General features: G+C 44.4%; 3 protein-coding genes, 1 long non-coding RNA gene and 1 pseudogene across 5 annotated transcripts; 4 read left to right on the plus strand and 1 right to left on the minus strand.

Annotated features, from left to right (window-relative positions):
- Positions 1–842: 842 nt before the first annotated feature.
- LOC143303046 (uncharacterized) lies at positions 843–1,963 on the plus strand. Its single transcript, XR_013059016.1, has 2 exons — positions 843–1,029; positions 1,175–1,963. It is a non-coding gene; the product is annotated as an uncharacterized LOC143303046 (long non-coding RNA).
- A 1,674-nt stretch (positions 1,964–3,637) lies between these two features.
- LOC143303108 (uncharacterized) lies at positions 3,638–7,906 on the minus strand. The gene is made up of 4 exons (XM_076621147.1): positions 7,516–7,906; positions 5,993–7,283; positions 4,715–5,461; positions 3,638–4,262 (listed from the first exon to the last, which is right to left on the minus strand). The coding sequence occupies exons 1-4, from the start codon at positions 7,904–7,906 to the stop codon at positions 3,638–3,640; spliced, it is 3,054 nt and encodes a 1,017-aa protein (XP_076477262.1).
- Positions 7,907–9,409: 1,503 nt separating this feature from the next.
- LOC143303045 (uncharacterized) lies at positions 9,410–12,439 on the plus strand. 2 transcript variants are annotated; one of them, XM_076620823.1, is made up of 2 exons: positions 9,410–11,386; positions 11,507–12,439. In XM_076620823.1, exons 1-2 carry the CDS (start codon positions 10,064–10,066, stop codon positions 12,080–12,082), a joined length of 1,899 nt encoding a protein of 632 aa, XP_076476938.1. In that variant the 5' UTR covers positions 9,410–10,063; the 3' UTR covers positions 12,083–12,439. The 2 variants fall into 2 exon arrangements, with proteins under 2 accessions (XP_076476938.1, XP_076476939.1); XM_076620824.1 differs by having other exon boundaries at positions 9,976–11,447; positions 11,507–11,789.
- A 130-nt stretch (positions 12,440–12,569) lies between these two features.
- Positions 12,570–16,860, plus strand: LOC117164835 (longitudinals lacking protein-like; annotated as a pseudogene).
- LOC117164756 (uncharacterized) lies at positions 16,831–17,490 on the plus strand. The gene has a single exon (XM_033348051.2). The coding sequence runs from the start codon at positions 16,871–16,873 to the stop codon at positions 17,276–17,278; it is 408 nt and encodes a 135-aa protein (XP_033203942.2). The 5' UTR covers positions 16,831–16,870; the 3' UTR covers positions 17,279–17,490.
- Positions 17,491–18,203: the final 713 nt, after the last annotated feature.

The following is an 18,203-nucleotide window of genomic DNA, read 5'->3' on the forward strand; positions in this document are numbered from 1 at the left end:
CGATTCGATATTTTTTATTTTCAGAAATATATACTTTGTATGTCTTATAGTTTAAAGAAAATTTGTATAGTACATTTTACCTTGTAGATTTAGTAGTATCGTTTAAAATACTCGCTCCATTATTCTGAACGTTAAGATTTTGTATATTTGCTTAATGTTGATTAACAGTTTCGTAGACTTTAAGAGATAAGGAACGACGAGAGAGGATTGGTACGGGATAAAGAAGGGACGGAAAGTCTTTGTTTTTAGAAAATCGTACATGAAGTTTTCTGGCTGACGAATGGGTTGCACCATGATCAAGTTGTACATAAACGTCCCATCACTCCGTGCTTCCGTATCTTGAACATCCAAGCATCAACTAATTCGAAAATCGTCTGACGCGCGATACTCATAGGCTTATTGTGACGAACTACAGCAAATTGTAGCAAATCTTATTTGGTGAGCTCTAATCCCTTTTGTTCGTTATCTGTGCAAATGTGTTTTCTCATGTCCGGAAAAGTTTTTTCATAGCTTGTACCACCACCAGGTTGTATGCGAGTTGTCGAAGCACACAAGGCAAGCCTCCGGTGAATATCAATAAGGAGAGACAGCGCTAGGGGTAATGGCCCCCCCTAACGCCAATTCAATAGTCAGGAAATATTAGGACTGGCTAGAACAAGAGAACGCGTGAAGGGGGTGCAACTGAAGTTAATTTATAAGAGGATCCTGGAGCACCCCTGTCATACGCGTAGGGTGGTCATCGTGGAGTTTTAGTCGGTAAGAGTCCGACACTACTCTGCTGTTACGCAATTACTGCAACAGCAGAGTGTCCATGAGGATTTCTCCACGTAAAAAAAAAAAAAAAAAAAAAAAAGGTTGTATGTGAGTTACTCTGGCTTATTAATATGCCTTGTTCAAAGTTGACCAAGCTGAATACTGTCACAGGTCTCTATCTTTCCATTCGAATTAAGATAATAAGAGCTTTTTGAGGTATGGAGTAAATTGAATGCATCTTTGTTGAGCCTAGATGATCCAGAATGGCGAACTACCGTAAGTAAAGCAACTAATCGAAATAATAGACATGCACATATACGTAATATGTTTAATATGGATAGGAAATTGTTTTGAAATTTAACAATCATTGCAATAATTACGTCGGTTCGGAAGTCGTATTACTAGATACTTATTTTCACAGATTTCAATTCACTTATCCATTGATTGATGTCGGGACAAATGAGGAACTTCGCATGTTATTAGATTAACAAATAAAATGTATTGTTCCTGATAAATGGTACGCAGAATAGTAATGGAAATAAAAGACTGGTTTATATTACAGTTCAAGTGACTGATAATAGGAAAGCAGTGGTGGAAAATGAGGCAACGTATTATAAAATTGAATCCCTAAGTATAGCATGTAGATAATATTTTGAGTGTTGACGAAGGACAAAATTATGCACATTCCTTTTCCAATTCCAAGGAAATACATCATTGATGAGTCAGTTGTCAAAACACGATGGAAATTGCTCATTGTTAATTGAACAAGTTTGATATAATTACACAAGCTAAAGATTTAACTTGAAATTTGTTTGCAGAAATTTATTTTTGCTTATACCTGATGTCAGGCGCGGTATTAAGTATTATGCTTTTATAACTATTGTTTTAAATACTTTTGTGTTGAAATATTGTCGTTTGGGTGTCTGTTTTGTACTGCAGGAGTACCCGAAATAATTATACTCGTCATGTACAGCTAAACAACTACAGGCAGTTGATCCTATTCCTGGAACGCGTTGGATTCGTGTTTACATGGTACGTTGATTGGAATCACTTAGAGACGGATTACTGGGGGTGTGAGTAATTATGTTTCAGCCAGGCTTGGATAGAGAACGCGTTTAATCGACGTTTAAAGGTCCGCTTAAAATACACATGCTCTGGTAGTTTCTAATTGGATCGTTATAGATGTCGTATACTTTCTGCTAAATCCGTTTTTGGGAGACATTAAGATGAAAAAGGTCATATTTTTAAAGAGGGGGAGAGAGGTGGTATGCTTTGGATAAAGGTAACAATTTTATATGAAGGATGATTATTGTAAACATTGAATATAATTGGGGAAAATTGAGAAACTGGTGCAACTTGTATTATGAGCTACAGGCCTGGTGCTGTGTCTATCTCTTATCACTTTAATACAATGGATGAGACATTTGTATGGCCTTTTTTGATAATGGAAAACGTGTTCGTGCTGTATGTTTTGCATTCAATAACAGGAAATGGTTCTGCAATTTCAGTAATTCAAAGTACTTGCAGTATAATGATAAGTGTAAATTCGACCAATTGCGGGGAGACGTAATCGCGAGGAGAGACGTCAACGGGGGTCGTAAATCCCCGTTACGATTGTAGCAATCGACACCACGAATTGATCGATCCCCTGATTTCCGTTGAGATAATAAGGGGTGATTGAGTTTGTATAACACTGTGATTCACAGAGTTATAAATTATATATTTCCAACACTTAGAGTACACTGACGCAGAGAAATAAGTAGTTAACAACTTGTCGCACGACGATGCGATAGATATGTGCGCTAGAGCAGGGCTCTTATACTGGAAATTAGTGTATTAATGGACTTAGCACTATGATGTATTTAGGAGAGAAGATGTATGTTCGACCACACCGAGAACCGACAAAGATTTGCGGGAAGTATGCGACTCTCGCGCTATGTGTAGACTGCCGCGTTAGGCGTTAGTTTTTAGACTGACTGTCGCTCTTTTTTTAATACGGAAGAAAAGTTCGGTGTGGGTGTGTCCCTGTGCCTAAAGAACGCGGATTCGTTGTTCCCACTTTCGTTAGGAAAAGTGAGGGTAACGAACCGAGGTGTCGATTGGTCATGACCTGCATTACTGCTCGAAGGGATGAGTAGGGAGTCTCCTACCATCGTGGTGGATAGATGACTGTGTGCGTGAGAAAAACCTAGCTTGTTTTATTACAGGGCTATTCGGATTTTCCTAATGGGTGCATACCCGCTTTCTCCGTGTTTTAAGTGCGACTAATAAACCCAAGGACCTCTCTAAAAACCGACTGTGTTTCGAGAATATTTTTAAGCTTTAGAAATTCTTCAAGACAAACGGATTGAAGACACATGGCGAAACAATACAGGGAAGTGAAAGTTATGGTGGGCCCTTAGGTTTATTGAGGGTCGAAGTGACGTTACGCATGTCACAGACGAAATTCGAGCAACTGTATATAACAAACCGAAATTCCGAACGCCTTATCGCGTGTGACCGTCCGGTCAGCACCCGTTCTCAGCCGCCTGAGTGGCATTCGATCACTCCAGCCGTTCTCCGAATTTTACACTAAGTATAAACAAAACCTTCTCCCACTCCAACGAATGGAAGAATATAAATGCTCCCTTCAAAATCATCCAGTCAGTCTAATAAAAAAATTCTTAACTAATCCAAGTATCGAAAGTGTATCATCGCGAACCGAAAAATTGTATAAATTGAGTAAAAAATAAAAAGAACTTAATCTCCTTTTCGGAAATTAACAAGTTCCTTATTTTTACCTTAATTTTACACGACACGCAGGTCGGTTGTTGTCCGGTCGCGCGGGCTGGCGTGCAGATGTTTTAGGCGGCGTAACATCCTCCCCCCGTTGAGAGGGCACCGATCAAATTCTGGCTGTGGAGTCAGGTGTGTCGTTGGTGACCTCCTTCGTTCCGTGTGGACGTTCGGCCTCGTCTGGATCTGGGTGGATGGGTAAGGGGACCAGTCTTTTGACACCGCGGTCCAGGATGCTTGTTGCCGTCTGCACGGTAGCGGTCCGGATGATTCCGTCGGCTCCTGGATGGACCTTGATTACGCGGCCCAAAGGCCACTGCATAGAGGGCACGTTATCCTCCCTGAGGATTACTACGGTGCCTTCACGAATGTTATGTTTGCCCTTGTCCCATCTGTTGCGGCGGGTTAGCTCATTTAGGTATTCTCGATACCATCTGCTCCAGAAGTGCTGCTTAATCTGGTGAATGCGCTGCCAACTGGATAGCCGGCCTGATGGAACTGTCCTGAAATCACGCTCCCGTAAACTGGTTAGTGTGTCACCGATCAGAAAATGTCCGGGACTGAGGACAGGAGGATCTTTCGGATCGGATGAGATGGGAGTCAGTGGGCGTGAATTAAGAATGGCCTCAATTTCTATCACAAGGGTGTTGAAGTGCTCAAAGGTCAGGAGCTCCGTACCGACCACGCGGATGAGATGGCGTTTGAACGCTTTAACCGCGGCTTCCCATAAGCCGCTAAAATGTGGTGAGTTCGGAGGATTAAAACGCCATTGTATTTGTCGGTCGGCGAGAAAATTCTGTACCCTATCCTGGTGGTCGTCGGACTGCAATAGGGTCCGGAGTTCTTGCAGCTCCCGGTTAGCCCCAACGAAATTGGTGCCGTTGTCGGTGAGGATCGTTGCGCAGTATCCTCGCCGCGAGATGAAACGGCGTAGCGCGGCCAAGAAGGCGTCGGTGGTTAGGTCGCTGACTAACTCTATGTGGACCGCCTTTGTCGCCAGACGAATATGGCGGCGTACGTCTTGATTTTACGTCGGTTGCGGTCCCTCCTCTCCTTGATGTAGAATGGGCCGCAGTAGTCGATTCCGACGTTCGTGAACGGCCGCGATTCGGTAATACGCGCCTCTGGTAAATCACCCATCAAGTATTCCACTGGTGGAGGGTTGGCTCTGCAGCAGCGGACGCACCTTCTGAGAGTGCGCCATACCTGGCTACGGCCGTCGATCGGCCAATAGCGCAGTCTCACCGCGTATAGTGTAGCTTGTGTCCCCGTGTGATGATTGTTCCGGTGCTCTTGCTCTATAATTAGCTCTGTCACCGGGGATTTTGGTAGGATGATCGGGTGTTTTTGGCTGAAGGGTATGGCGGAGTTGGTTAGTCGTCCTCCTACCCGGAGTAGCCCATCTTCGTCGAGGAAGGGGTTTAATGGCTGTAGTTTCCCTCCAACGTCCTCGCTTCGATTTTTCTGGAGGATCCGAATTTCAGACGCGAAATGACTGGATTGGACTATTTTTATTAGTCTGTTGTGCGCTGCAGTCAGTTCGTCTGTGGTGAGATGGGCAGATCGGTGTTGCTTATGTCTCCATCTAAGACACCGGGCGACGATTCTTATTAGTCTTGGCCAAGACGAGTAACGATGGAGGAGTGTGTTATCGTTAATATTCGTCTTCAGACAGATCGTCTTCTTTTGCTCCGGGAGGTCGACTACCGGTGTCGGATTCCAGACCGGCCAATAGTTTTCGCTTTGCAGGAGCCACCTTGGCCCGTTTTTCCAAATGGACGGACATAGGAATTCCTTGGGCGTCTGGCCTCGGGAGATGAGATCCGCTGGATTATCGTCGGTAGGCACATGACGCCAGTCGGAGATATTGGTCTTGGCCTGTATCTCAGCGACTCGATTCGCCACAAATGTTTTCAAGGTGTGCGGCGAAGACCTGATCCAATGGAGCACGATGGTGGAGTCAGTCCAGTATACTATCCGCGATATCTTGGTCGTCAGGGCCTGTCGTATTGACGAAATTGTGGCGGCACGGGCCACGCAACTTTTCAACGGCTCCAGATACAAAGCGCGACGCCACCAAAGCGCAACACCGATGTGCCCAATCTGTCATCGATATCCTCACACTCTTTCCGCCGAATTCTCGGAAGAGCATACTCGTGCCAGCACAGGCGGCACATCTTATGAATGCACGCGAGTGGGGATATCGATGGGCTACGAAGGGCAGGATCTGCGCGAAGAAAAACAAAAAGCAGAGTCAGTCTGGCTTGCGTCATTAGAAGTGTAACTCCTCGGCCCTTTTCGATAGCAACGCGACGAACGACATCTCGGTGTCTATCGTTATTTGTTAGTTGTTACCTGTTGTCCGTTAAATGTTATTGTTGATCGTTAATTGTTAACTCTGATTGTTGATTAGTTCCAATAAACTGTTATTCGTTAAAAACACCAAGATTAGTTCCTTACGCACCTATCACCATACGACCTCAAAATCAAGGACGTCAAAAGAAGTGCCCCGCTTAATTCGAGACGTGGTATGGAGAGCGATTTGAGCGGCGCTACCTTCGACCGCGCCGTGAGGAGTCGATTCCAAATATTGTTCTTTCGGTCCGTCGTCCGCACGTAGACGCACGCCCCATATGCCCTTTCGCTAGCGTCACAGAATCCGTGTAGCTCAATTTTCGTTGCGGATTCTATGATGGTCTTCCGAGGGAACCTTGCCGCATTTAACAACGGCAATTGGGTGTGGTATTTGATCCATTCTGTGTGTACGTCTGTCGGAAGGGATTCGTCCCAATCTACCTTCAATGTCCAGACCTGTTGCACAATCATTTTTGCTCGAACGATTACCGGCGCGAGCAATCCTAGTGGATCATAGATTTGTGCGATGACTGAGCTGATTGATCGCTTTGTGACTCGGGAAGTGTCACTGTTCGTCTTGACCGAATATAGTATGGCATCGTCGGCTGAATCCCAAAAGACGCCGAGTGTTTTTAACGTAGATGACTCACCGAGATGTAATTTCTGGTTGGTGTCTTCCTCAGGTAGCCCTCGTAGCAGATCCCGATCGTTTGATGCCCATTTGCGGATATTTAGACCGGCTAGCTTAAGTAATTTCGTGAGATCATTCCTGACTGATAAGGCTTCGTCCTTCGTATCGGCTCCGGTCAACGCATCGTCGACATAGAAGTCTCGCCGTAGGATCTGCGCTGCTCTCGGAAATCGAGGTCCCTCGTCTTCTGCCAGCTGTTTGAGACACCGGATGGCCAGATACGGGGCTGCGGATAGACCGAACGTTACGGTGTTGAGTCGGTAAGTTTCGATCTCTCCGTTGTCGGCACGCCACAGAATCTTTTGATAAGGACGATCTTCTGGACGTAGGATGAATTGACGGTACATTTTCTCGATGTCGCTGGTAAGGACATATTGAAATGACCGGAATCTCAATAGGATGTGTCTCAGGTCTTCTTGTAATTTCGGGCCCGTATGAAGGGCGTCGTTTAGAGACACTCCCGTAGTACTTGAAGCTGAGCCGTCGAACACAACCCGGAGCTTGGTGGTGTCGCTCGATTCCTTGATCACGCCGTGATGTGGTAAATAATATCCGTGGTCGGTGGCGTGATCCGTGTTGATCTTCGTCATATGACCCAAGTCTAAATATTCTTGGATCACAGCACTGTACGCGGTTTCATATTGTTTGTCGCGTTGGAATCGGCGATGAAGAGAGGCGAGCCTGCTCATTGCAGCGGCCTTCGATGACCCTAATGAGGAAAGCTTTTCGTTGAATGGTAATGCAACGATGTATCTGCCTTCCTTGGTTCGTCGGACATGGTTTCGGAAATGTTCTTCACATAGTCGTTCAGATTCCGAAAGATGCGTAGTGGCCGGTCCCTCATCGATCTCCCAAAACCGTGCGAGGTCCTCTTGCAGAGCCGTTGTGGTTGCGTGGAACGTATTTATCGCGGTTTGGGACGCTGGACTCCCCCCGATTACCCAGCCGAACCGTGTTTTTTTGTAGACGTAGTTCAGGTTCGCCTGGTTGCGCCAGATTGACCTGCCCGATGCACAGCGACGCAAATGTTGATCCGGTGCTAAGTAAGACATCGATCGGGGCTGGGCAATGGAATTGTGGATCGGCTAGTTGAATATTTCTGGGTAATCCCAGACTCGAGGGGTCGATGGGCTCGCTTGGTATGAAGGTCGATATGGCAGGGATAATAAGAAATCTCAATGTTTTCTTATACTTGCCGTCCGTCGACGTGATTGTGGCCGTGGTGTATCGTTTTGCCGTGGTGCTCAAATTATCGAGGGCTCCGATCTGGATCGCACATCTCCTTTGTTTTATACCGAGGGAATTCACGAGCTTGTCGGTCATGAAGTTCATGCTCGACCCAGTGTCGAGTAAGGCTCGGGCTCGGATTGGTTGTCCCTATTTGTTCAAAACCTTGATCTGTGCTGTGGCCAACAGATCATGATGCAGAGGGGTATGGGTAGATGTGTTTGCTAGTCCGATCCCCCTTGCTGTCGTAGTCTCAGACAGTCAGTTTTGCCCCGGTTGGGACTTGGACGAGGAGGTTGGGGTGGTGTTCTAGATCCGGGCTGAGTGTGACTCGTACGAGGCATGCTCTTTCGTACCTCTTGGAGCCGAAGATGTATGTTTCCGTGAAGTGTCGGATGTTCGCCTCGACTTGTGGGACGACCGCGACTTCGAAGATCCAGATGGTGATTGTCCGGTGGAGGCTCGCTTGTGTGATGAACGACTGCCCGACGACCGACCGCTCGGTGCGCGACTGCCCGACGACCGACCGCTCGATGAGCGACTGTCCGACGACCGACTGCTCGGCGACCAACCGCTTGCCGATCGCCCGCTCGACGATCGACCGCTCGACGACCGTGAGTCTACCTGGGTTTGTTCGCGGTGTAGATAAGTATGATGTAGGTGACCGCAGATACGACACGAACCCGATGTGCACTGTGTCGGCGAATGTCCTCTGCCTAGGCAATTTATACACAACGATGCCTTCTTCACGATCTGAAAACGTTTGGTCGCTGATTTGGCCTTGAAGATTTTGCAGTGTCTGATCTCGTGAGGTCCGTTGCAGGTCGGACACACCACCGTTCTGCTGGTTGTAGCAAGGGTTCGCCCATGCGATATGGTTGTTCGCTGACCGTGGTGTTTGTGGGCTGACCCTTTTGATTCCTTCTCTTTAGAGAGGAATTGAGTCCCGTTCGCCCGTGTTTTGAGAAAGTCTATCAGATGCTGATAGGATGGCACCTGTTGGCGGGGCAGTGTGCGTTGCCATTTACGCAGGCTGGACGAGGGCAATTTCGACGCGATCAATTCGATCATCGCTATATTTGATGTGACGGGCTCTTTTAGGTGTTCGAGCGCCTTTAGATTTACGCTGATGGTTTCCAACAAATCCTCTAGGGCTTCTGGAGTTTCCTTTTTGATTTCCGGATAGTTGCGCATCAAATTCCAATGGCGCATGCAGATTTGGAGGGGGCAATTGAACTTGTCCTTCAGTGTGTCAAGCGCGATGGAATAGTTGGTCTCTGTGAGTTCTAATGACTGGATACTCTGTGCGGCCCGTCCAGTTATAGATGAGCGTAGATGCCGGGACTTTTGGACATTCGTTGTTACGCCATGCGGCTTGCCATAGATCATATTCTTAACCGTCGGTCGCGGCACTACAATGTCGCGGGCGGATCGTCGCGGCTGCCCGACAAATAAACATTGTAGTGGCAAGCGCATGACTCATTAAGCGGAGCGACCTCCAGAGGCGTCGATTCGTGGCCGTTATTTTATCTGGCGTAAACAAAGGTGGCGTGATCCGAACGTAGTGGAGGTCGCCTTCCAGAAAAAACCAACAAATCGAAGGGTGGACAGAACGTTTCGAGAAGCCAAACAGTCAATACATATCTTATATCGCGCATTACGTAGTTACATTTCTTTTGTTGTTCCATTTATATCCTTCTAATTAATAAGTTGTTGAAATAAACGTTAATTTATTAGTGTTAACACAGTGCTATATTCATTAAACCACCTCTGTTATCCTAAACGAAACAGGGGAACGACTATTTCGCGGCGTCGATTAACATAATCGTAGCGAGAATTTACAACTCTCGTTGACGTGCTATCTCGCGATCACGTCTCTCCGCGAACGGTCGTAACATTTTGGTCCTTCGAGCCGGATCACGTGCCAGTGAAGAGTGCACTTACCAGTGACCACACAGTGCCACGTGACTTTATCAAAACCAGCAGCGGGAGCGGGAGCAACCACTACAGCGAAACCAGTGACGTCAGGCGCGTCACCTTCGAAGAAGCACATCCCATTGGCAAGGGAACGCAACCACGCAGCCTTCCGCCGCAGCTGGACAGTCATCAACGCAACGAATTTCACAACTTAACAATACAACCGAACGAGTGGCCGTCGGGAAGGAACAAGGCGTTCCTCACCAAACATACACACGACCTCACGCCGCACGACAGTAAGGTAAGCTCGTTCCTTATTTCGACCATCTCCTATCCTCGGCAACGATGACGAGCGAAGACCAACTCATCTCCCTGCGTCGGAGACGAGGCTATTGTGGCGGCCGATTCACATACTTATCGACCCGACTGGATGAGTACGAGCAATCCGGGAGTCAGCAAAACTCCTTATTAACGAACTACGAGAAACAACTGACCGAAGTTGCGAGTCAATTCGAAGCGATCCAACTCGAATTAGAAGTATTGGACGAGAAGGAACAAGTGCGCGGCTTCGAAATAAGGGATCAGTACGTCGCGGTAGATACAAGGCTACAAAATCTTCTGAGGAACGCGCAAACAGCTTCGCCGTCGACATCCATAAACCCTCCAACCTGTGCATCATCCGCAAGTTTAAATCCGATAGTCATTAAATTACCAGATCTTCGGCTCCCTACTTTTGGCGGAAGCTTAGAAAAATGGAACACGTTTTATGATACCCTTTCTTCACAATCGACAAACGACGAATCAGCCGCCGGTCGCGAGTCTGCTTCGCTTAAATTACCGGAGAATCATTTTCCTGGACATAATGCGAAGACGCCACCTTCGCCATTGCCACAAGGGCCCACGGATAAGGGAAGTAACAATGACTTAAATAAAACACGCAACGCTATTCAAACTCCGCCGACGGAGAAGATCGCATCGACTCGAACGCCGACCTCGCCGCGAGTCACGCGCAATTCATTGCACAATACTAGCAGCGTGTCACCTACACGCGACTTGACGACAACCAAGTTCGCGTCCTCATTATCTCAACAATCGGATTTAACGCTGCCAAACGCCTTAAATCAGAAAACTCGTCCCATTCGCAACTCATCGTATCACACTCGCAACGTGTCACTTAAACGCGGCCTGACGACAACCACATTAGCATCGTCAGGAACTGAACAATCGGAATCAACGCTACTAATCACCTTGAATTTGACAAGCTTCAACGAGCCTTTGGGCCTGAAGAAAGAGAGGGTCTCACCAGGCGACAAATCATTTCAGAAACTAATCTCCCATAATCTGTTACAGAACGTTCATGACTCTTTAACCGCAGTTCACAACCTAGATAGTAACGGGTTGAATCCCATCCAGGACAGCAAGGTCAACGTCGAGTCGAAACCTACTGGAAAGGCTTCGAAATCCACTGTGATCACACCGTCCAGGGGCAGCTTTTCTTCGGGCAATACTTCCACAATGGACGTCCAACACAACGTATCGACGTCCAATCATCTCTCTTACATCACGTCATCTGCACCACCCGAGACTAGAAACATTGCATCGGACAGTCACACTCCGAGACGTAACGTGAAGACTCCTCCTTCGCCACCTCAGAGAGGTGCTATGCCTGCAAGTGGCCCTACTCAGAATAATTTCCGCATTATTAATACCACGACTAATCACTCAAATGGTATCGGTAATTTACAAAACATTCCATCTGATCCCAACGATTCTCTACTGAATTCACAGACCGCCGTACCGAACGAGTCACGTATCACAGACATCTCAATGGAGTCACCCGTGGCTCTAAAAACGCCAACATACTCTCCAACACCAAGGCAAGTCACAGTCACGACGTCCAACGGTCATTCTCCACCGAGGATCATCACTAAGAGAATGCGATTCGAGCGGGTCATCGGGGGGAGTCCAGCCTCCCAATCAACCTCAAACCTCCGCACCGCGCTTGATGAATCTTCACCAAGCACCACCGACGTTCCCTTCAACGATACTTCCTGGGCCGAGGTGTTTAACGACACTTCCAGAAGCAAGATTCACGACACTTCCTGGGTCGTGAAGTTCACCTGGAAATCGCTCGGCATCGACGAGGAAGACGGCGATCTAGACTACAGAGAGGACAACGTTCCCTCCATGCATTGGCCTCTGGGCCGAGTTATCAAGGTTCATCCAGGCGCCGATGGTGTCATCCGGACAGCTACAGTTCAGACGGCAAAGAGCGTTTTGGATCGGGCCGTCAAAAGGCTTGTCCCACTGCCAATTCAACCCGATCTCGAGAAACCCGAACAACTAGCCACCGAGACGAACTAAGATAGGAACTTCAACCACATCTCGCTAATTTGATCGGTACCCTCTCAACGGGGGGAGAATGTTACGCCATGCGGCTTGCCATAGATCATATTCTTAACCGTCGGTCGCGGCACTACAATGTCGCGGGCGGATCGTCGCGGCTGCCCGACAAATAAACATTGTAGTGGCAAGCGCATGACTCATTAAGCGGAGCGACCTCCAGAGGCGTCGATTCGTGGCCGTTATTTTATCTGGCGTAAACAAAGGTGGCGTGATCCGAACGTAGTGGGGGTCGCCTTCCAGAAAAAACCAACAAATCGAAGGGCGGACAGAACGTTTCGAGAAGCCAAACAGTCAATACATATCTTATATCGCGCATTACGTAGTTACATTTCTTTTGTTGTTCCATTTATATCCTTCTAATTAATAAGTTGTTGAAACAAACGTTAATTTATTAGTGTTAACACAGTGCTATATTCATTAAACCACCTCTGTTATCCTAAACGAAACAGGGGAACGACTATTTCGCGGCGTCGATTAACATAATCGTAGCGAGAATTTACAACTCTCGTTGACGTGCTATCTCGCGATCACGTCTCTCCGCGAACGGTCGTAACATTCGTCAAACTTTCGTTACGGTCCACTATGGATGAGAACGTGTCGTAGAAATAGGTCCAGTTCTCGAGGGCGCCGTCGAATTGGGGCACGCGGACCTCTGGAACGGTGGTCGGCTCTGGTTTCCGGCATGTCTCACCTATTTTTGTAGTCGACGGGATTGTTGCTGATATTTGCTCAAAGAGACCTAGGAACCGCATGTCAAGCTCCCGATGCTCTTGCGATAACGAATCTACACGCGCATCTTCCCCCTCATCTAACACATCTAACTCGTATTGAACCTCGAGTATCCTCCTCCAAAGTTCATCGAACGAGCTGCGGCAAGATGTTAGGAAGAGTCTGTTTGCCTTCCCAGACGCTTCGTATTCATCGAGTTCGCGCCTTATGGCTGCAAGTCGACGGGCTAGGGCGCCTCGTCTACGCCGTAACGTGCTGATTGGTTCAGCCTGGGCCATATTTGATTTTAATGATATGAACGATCTTACCTTGATCAAATGGACGTTGATCTGGGATTCGGTTGATAATCGTTACGATGCGGCGTGGGCTCGTGTAGATGCTGAGCGACGGAGGTGCTTCTCTCCGATGGCGGTTCCCTTGATCAGCTGACTAAGTGGTTGGAACTTGGATTTCACGCGACACTGTATAGTCACTGGTCAGCGCACTTTTTGGCGACACGAAATCCGGCTCGAAGGACCATGTAAATTCGACCAATTGCGGGGAGACGTAATCGCGAGGAGAGACGTCAACGGGGGTCGTAAATCCCCGTTACGATTGTAGCAATCGACACCACGAATTGATCGATCCCCTGATTTCCGTTGAGATAATAAGGGGTGATTGAGTTTGTATAACACTGTGATTCACAGAGTTATAAATTATATATTTCCAACACTTAGAGTACACTGACGCAGAGAAATAAGTAGTTAACAACTTGTCGCACGACGATGCGATAGATATGTGCGCTAGAGCAGGGCTCTTATACTGGAAATTAGTGTATTAATGGACTTAGCACTATGATGTATTTAGGAGAGAAGATGTATGTTCGACCACACCGAGAACCGACAAAGATTTGCGGGAAGTATGCGACTCTCGCGCTATGTGTAGACTGCCGCGTTAGGCGTTAGTTTTTAGACTGACTGTCGCTCTTTTTTTAATACGGAAGAAAAGTTCGGTGTGGGTGTGCCCCTGTGCCTAAAGAACGCGGATTCGTTGTTCCCACTTTCGTTAGGAAAAGTGAGGGTAACGAACCGAGGTGTCGATTGGTCATGACCTGCATTACTGCTCGAAGGGATGAGTAGGGAGTCTCCTACCATCGTGGTGGATAGATGACTGTGTGCGTGAGAAAAACCTAGCTTGTTTTATTACAAGGCTATTCGGATTTTCCTAATGGGTGCATACCCGCTTTCTCCGTGTTTTAAGTGCGACTAATAAACCCAAGGACCTCTCTAAAAACCGACTGTGTTTCGAGAATATTTTTAAGCTTTAGAAATTCTTCAAGACAAACGGATTGAAGACACATGGCGAAACAATACAGGGAAGTGAAAGTTATGGTGGGTCCTTAGGTTTATTGAGGGTCGAAGTGACGTTACGCAGGTCGGTTGTTGTCCGGTCGCGCGGGCTGGCGTGCAGATGTTTTAGGCGGCGTAACAATAAGCATAATACAATATAAATTTGCATTTCATCCGGCTACTGAAGGAAATACTTGTTTGACAATGGAACAGATCATTGCTAAGAAAGGAAGAAACCAACAGATTGTGTATCTATAATCTATTCTAAATTAAGATCATCGTTTCACGTTTAATATTTTAGATCTGCAAAAGGTGATTGACATTTCATTGTGATGACTGTATACATTCAAGTTATATTTGTCCTTGCTACTTTTTGTTATTTGTGAAAGTATGTAGGATGTATAATAGACAAATATAGGGAGGATACAAATAGTCTTAACTCTTCTGCAGAAGGAGAAAGAAAAATAAAGGGTGATAAGGAAATGCATACCATACCATACAAATAATTTCAATATAAAGTCATTTGAAGCATGCTAATGAAAGCATGGTAAGCATGGTAGTGTTAAATTCTTAGAAATATGTAATACCCAAATATGAAATTTGTATTATTTAAGTGTTTCAATATGTTGGGTATTCCTGAGTGGACACTTATAATTTTTGCTTTAGGAAGTTGAAGAAAATTACATTTATGACGTGAATTTTGTAATAAGCCTCCTGCTCTATGGGAAAGCCATATTGTGAAAGCCATCTAAACATGTATGTATTGTTTAAATATTATTGCTTTTATTATACTCATCAAAAAAGAAATAATGTGATGTTAATACAATGAGTCATAAAATGTTCAAATGCGTTGCGTCAAAATTTTTATGACAATTTTTATATTTATAAAAGTTTTGTCTTGTTTTAATTACATAAGTACATGATAGTTGTAACAAATTTTTGTTCCATCAGTTTTCCGGCAGGTAAGAATCAAAATATACTCATTGAAGTCAAATGTTTTTCAAATTCAAAATTGCAAATTTAATATAATTGTTTTACGGATTCAACAGTTTTCTCTTAGGTGGAATAATTACTTAAAACATATTACTTGTGCTTTTGATACGCTGGGAACAGAAGAAGATCTCGTTGATGTAACTTTAAGCTGCGAAGGAAAAAGGAATAAGAGCAGACAAAATGCTATTATCTGCATGTAGTACATATTTTAGAGATTTATTTAAGGTAGAGTGAAATTAAGAATTTAATAATTTATTACTGTTAACATATATTTTATAAATGATACTTATTCTATTTTAGGAAAATCCATGTCAGCATCCTGTTATAATATCTCGTGATGTAAAATTCGATGATTTGGTTGCATTGGTTGATTTTATGTATCACGGTGAAGTAAATGTGGTTCGGGAACAATTATCTAGTTTTTTAACAACTGCTGAACTGCTTGCTGTTCAGAGCCTTGCCGATGGTACAGGAAAAGATAATGATAGTTTAGTAGAGGTATGTTTTTCAAAATTGTTAAATATGATTAGATATTTTCTGCTTAAATTAAAATAATACACTTGTATCACATTAAACTGTGTTTCAGGATGACATTTTTATATCAACGTTATTGTTTTTGTATTCGTAATGACGCAATTTTATTTGATACTAGTGCTTCAAAAAAATAATTAAAAGTCAATAGATCTTGTTCATATATTTGATTTGAATGTAATTTAATATATTAATATTTTTACAAGATTTATGTTCCATATACAGGGTGGTTGGTAACAGGCGGTACAAGCGGACAGGGGGTGGTTCTACGCGAAAAAAGAAGTCGAAAATATACAATAAAAATTTTTCGTTTGAGGCTTTGTTTTCGAGAAAATCGACTTTGAATTTTCGCTCGGTACGCGTGCACTTTATCACATCTCGTTATAACGGATTTCACTGTAGATAGTTGTCCCGATGGAAAAATAAAAAAAAAAAAAAAAATTTTTTTTAAATTTTTATTCCATATTTTCGACTTCCTTTTTCGCGTAGGATCACCCCCTTACCGCTTGTATCGGCTGTTACAACCACCCTGTATACATTTATTTAGTTACTATTCTCTGCTTATTTCATACGAATTTCATAGTCTACAGCCTACTTTATTTATTATGTATGTAACTTAAAATCATTGGAATAATGATTTTTGCATTAACATTAATGTACGTGCCAAATAATACGTGTACCGGAAATGACGTTTACAAAATGGGGCACGCGGTTGGTTAGAATTAACCGCAGTACATCTTCATACGCTATTGATTATTTCCTGTAAATGAAGAATTTTAATATAATGTACAAAATATATAAAATTTAGCATGAAAATTGTCGCACATATATTTAAAAATTAATTGGATTAAAGTATTTTTCAAAAATTCTAAGAATGTAAGGTCGACGTAAGATTTTACACAGAAATAGTTTCCATTTTCGCGCGTAAGACTACGTCATAAAGACAGGGGTGGGGGTATAGAAAGCGGACTTTAGACGAGCAGCGTAGGCTTCCCTCAGTCATCTTACGACTGTGCTGTGAGAAAGGTGTTTTGCTCAGTGGTTTCAAATCCTTTGTGTGCAGTTGTGTGAATCTCTTCTGTTTTGTTCTACGACAAACACGAGCCGGATACAGGTTAGTATACTTTTTACTTATTCAATAATTAGGTGAAATAGTTAAGAAAGCATGACGAAGACAAAGGAGAGACTTCCAAAACCGAACGCCGACAAGCAAAGTGAAACTGAACGGTTAGTAACTTGGATTAACAAAGTTCGCCGCAAACAATCAAAGTGTCGCCGAAACCGCAGACGCGATTTACGGATTGAAGCAGTGCTGACGTGCGCTCTTTCCAAAGCTGAAGATGATTTACGCATCCGGCGATTATCAACAGCCTCAAAATGGGAGGATCTTAAAAAACAATGCTTGAAGAAGGTAAATTATACAAATTATGAACTCTACAATGGTGAAGACACGGAAAATCCGGGATCGTCTCAACAGAATCCCCAGGAAGAAGAGTCATCGTGTCCTGAATTGAGCAGTTTAGACGATTTCATGTCTAAGTTGGCAGAAATAAAAGTACCGTTACAACGCTGAGGTAGCGGGAAAAATGCAAGCGATTAGGTTTGGAAGACCTAACTGTGACTACTTTGACAAGAGGATTTCTCGCAACGTTTTATCTACCAAATGCGTAGAGATTTCAACAACTATATGAAATCTCGAGCGATTATGGAGCACCGTGTGTTACGTCGGTGCTGCAGGAATAGAAATCGCATTACTATCTTGATGTATATATGTATATTTTTTGTTTGCAGTCTCACCGTTCGAGATGGCATTGGGACAAGCGGAGGGAGTTGGTGTTCGCAACGATGCTGAAGCGTACCGCACGCTCGGGGACCCCATGTTCTCCAGTCTCTGCGCCTTTCATTGGTTTGGTTTATATATTATATTATATGTATTGGTTTGGTAATATACGTAATAATGAGCGTTCGAAATATGTTCGAAGACTGTTCGATTCGATATTTTTTATTTTCAGAAATATATACTTTGTATGTCTTATAGTTTAAAGAAAATTTGTATAGTACATTTTAGCTTGTAGATTTAGTAGTATCGTTTAAAATACTCGCTCCATTATTCTGAACGTTAAGATTTTGTATATTTGCTTAATGTTGATTAACAGTTTCGTAGACTTTAAGAGATAAGGAACGACGAGAGAGGATTGGTACGGGATAAAGAAGGGACGGAAAGTCTTTGTTTTTAGAAAATCGTACATGAAGTTTTCTGGCTGACGAATGGGTTGCACCATGATCAAGTTGTACATAAACGTCCCATCACTCCGTGCTTCCGTATCTTGAACATCCAAGCATCAACTAATTCGAAAATCGTCTGACGCGCGATACTCATAGGCTTATTGTGACGAACTACAGCAAATTGTAGCAAATCTTATTTGGTGAGCTCTAATCCCTTTTGTTCGTTATCTGTGCAAATGTGTTTTCTCATGTCCGGAAAAGTTTTTTCATAG

Source organism: Bombus vancouverensis, chromosome 8 (genome assembly GCF_051014615.1).
Source record: "Bombus vancouverensis nearcticus chromosome 8, iyBomVanc1_principal, whole genome shotgun sequence".
In the NCBI taxonomy this organism is placed as follows: Eukaryota; Metazoa; Arthropoda; class Insecta; order Hymenoptera; family Apidae; genus Bombus; species Bombus vancouverensis.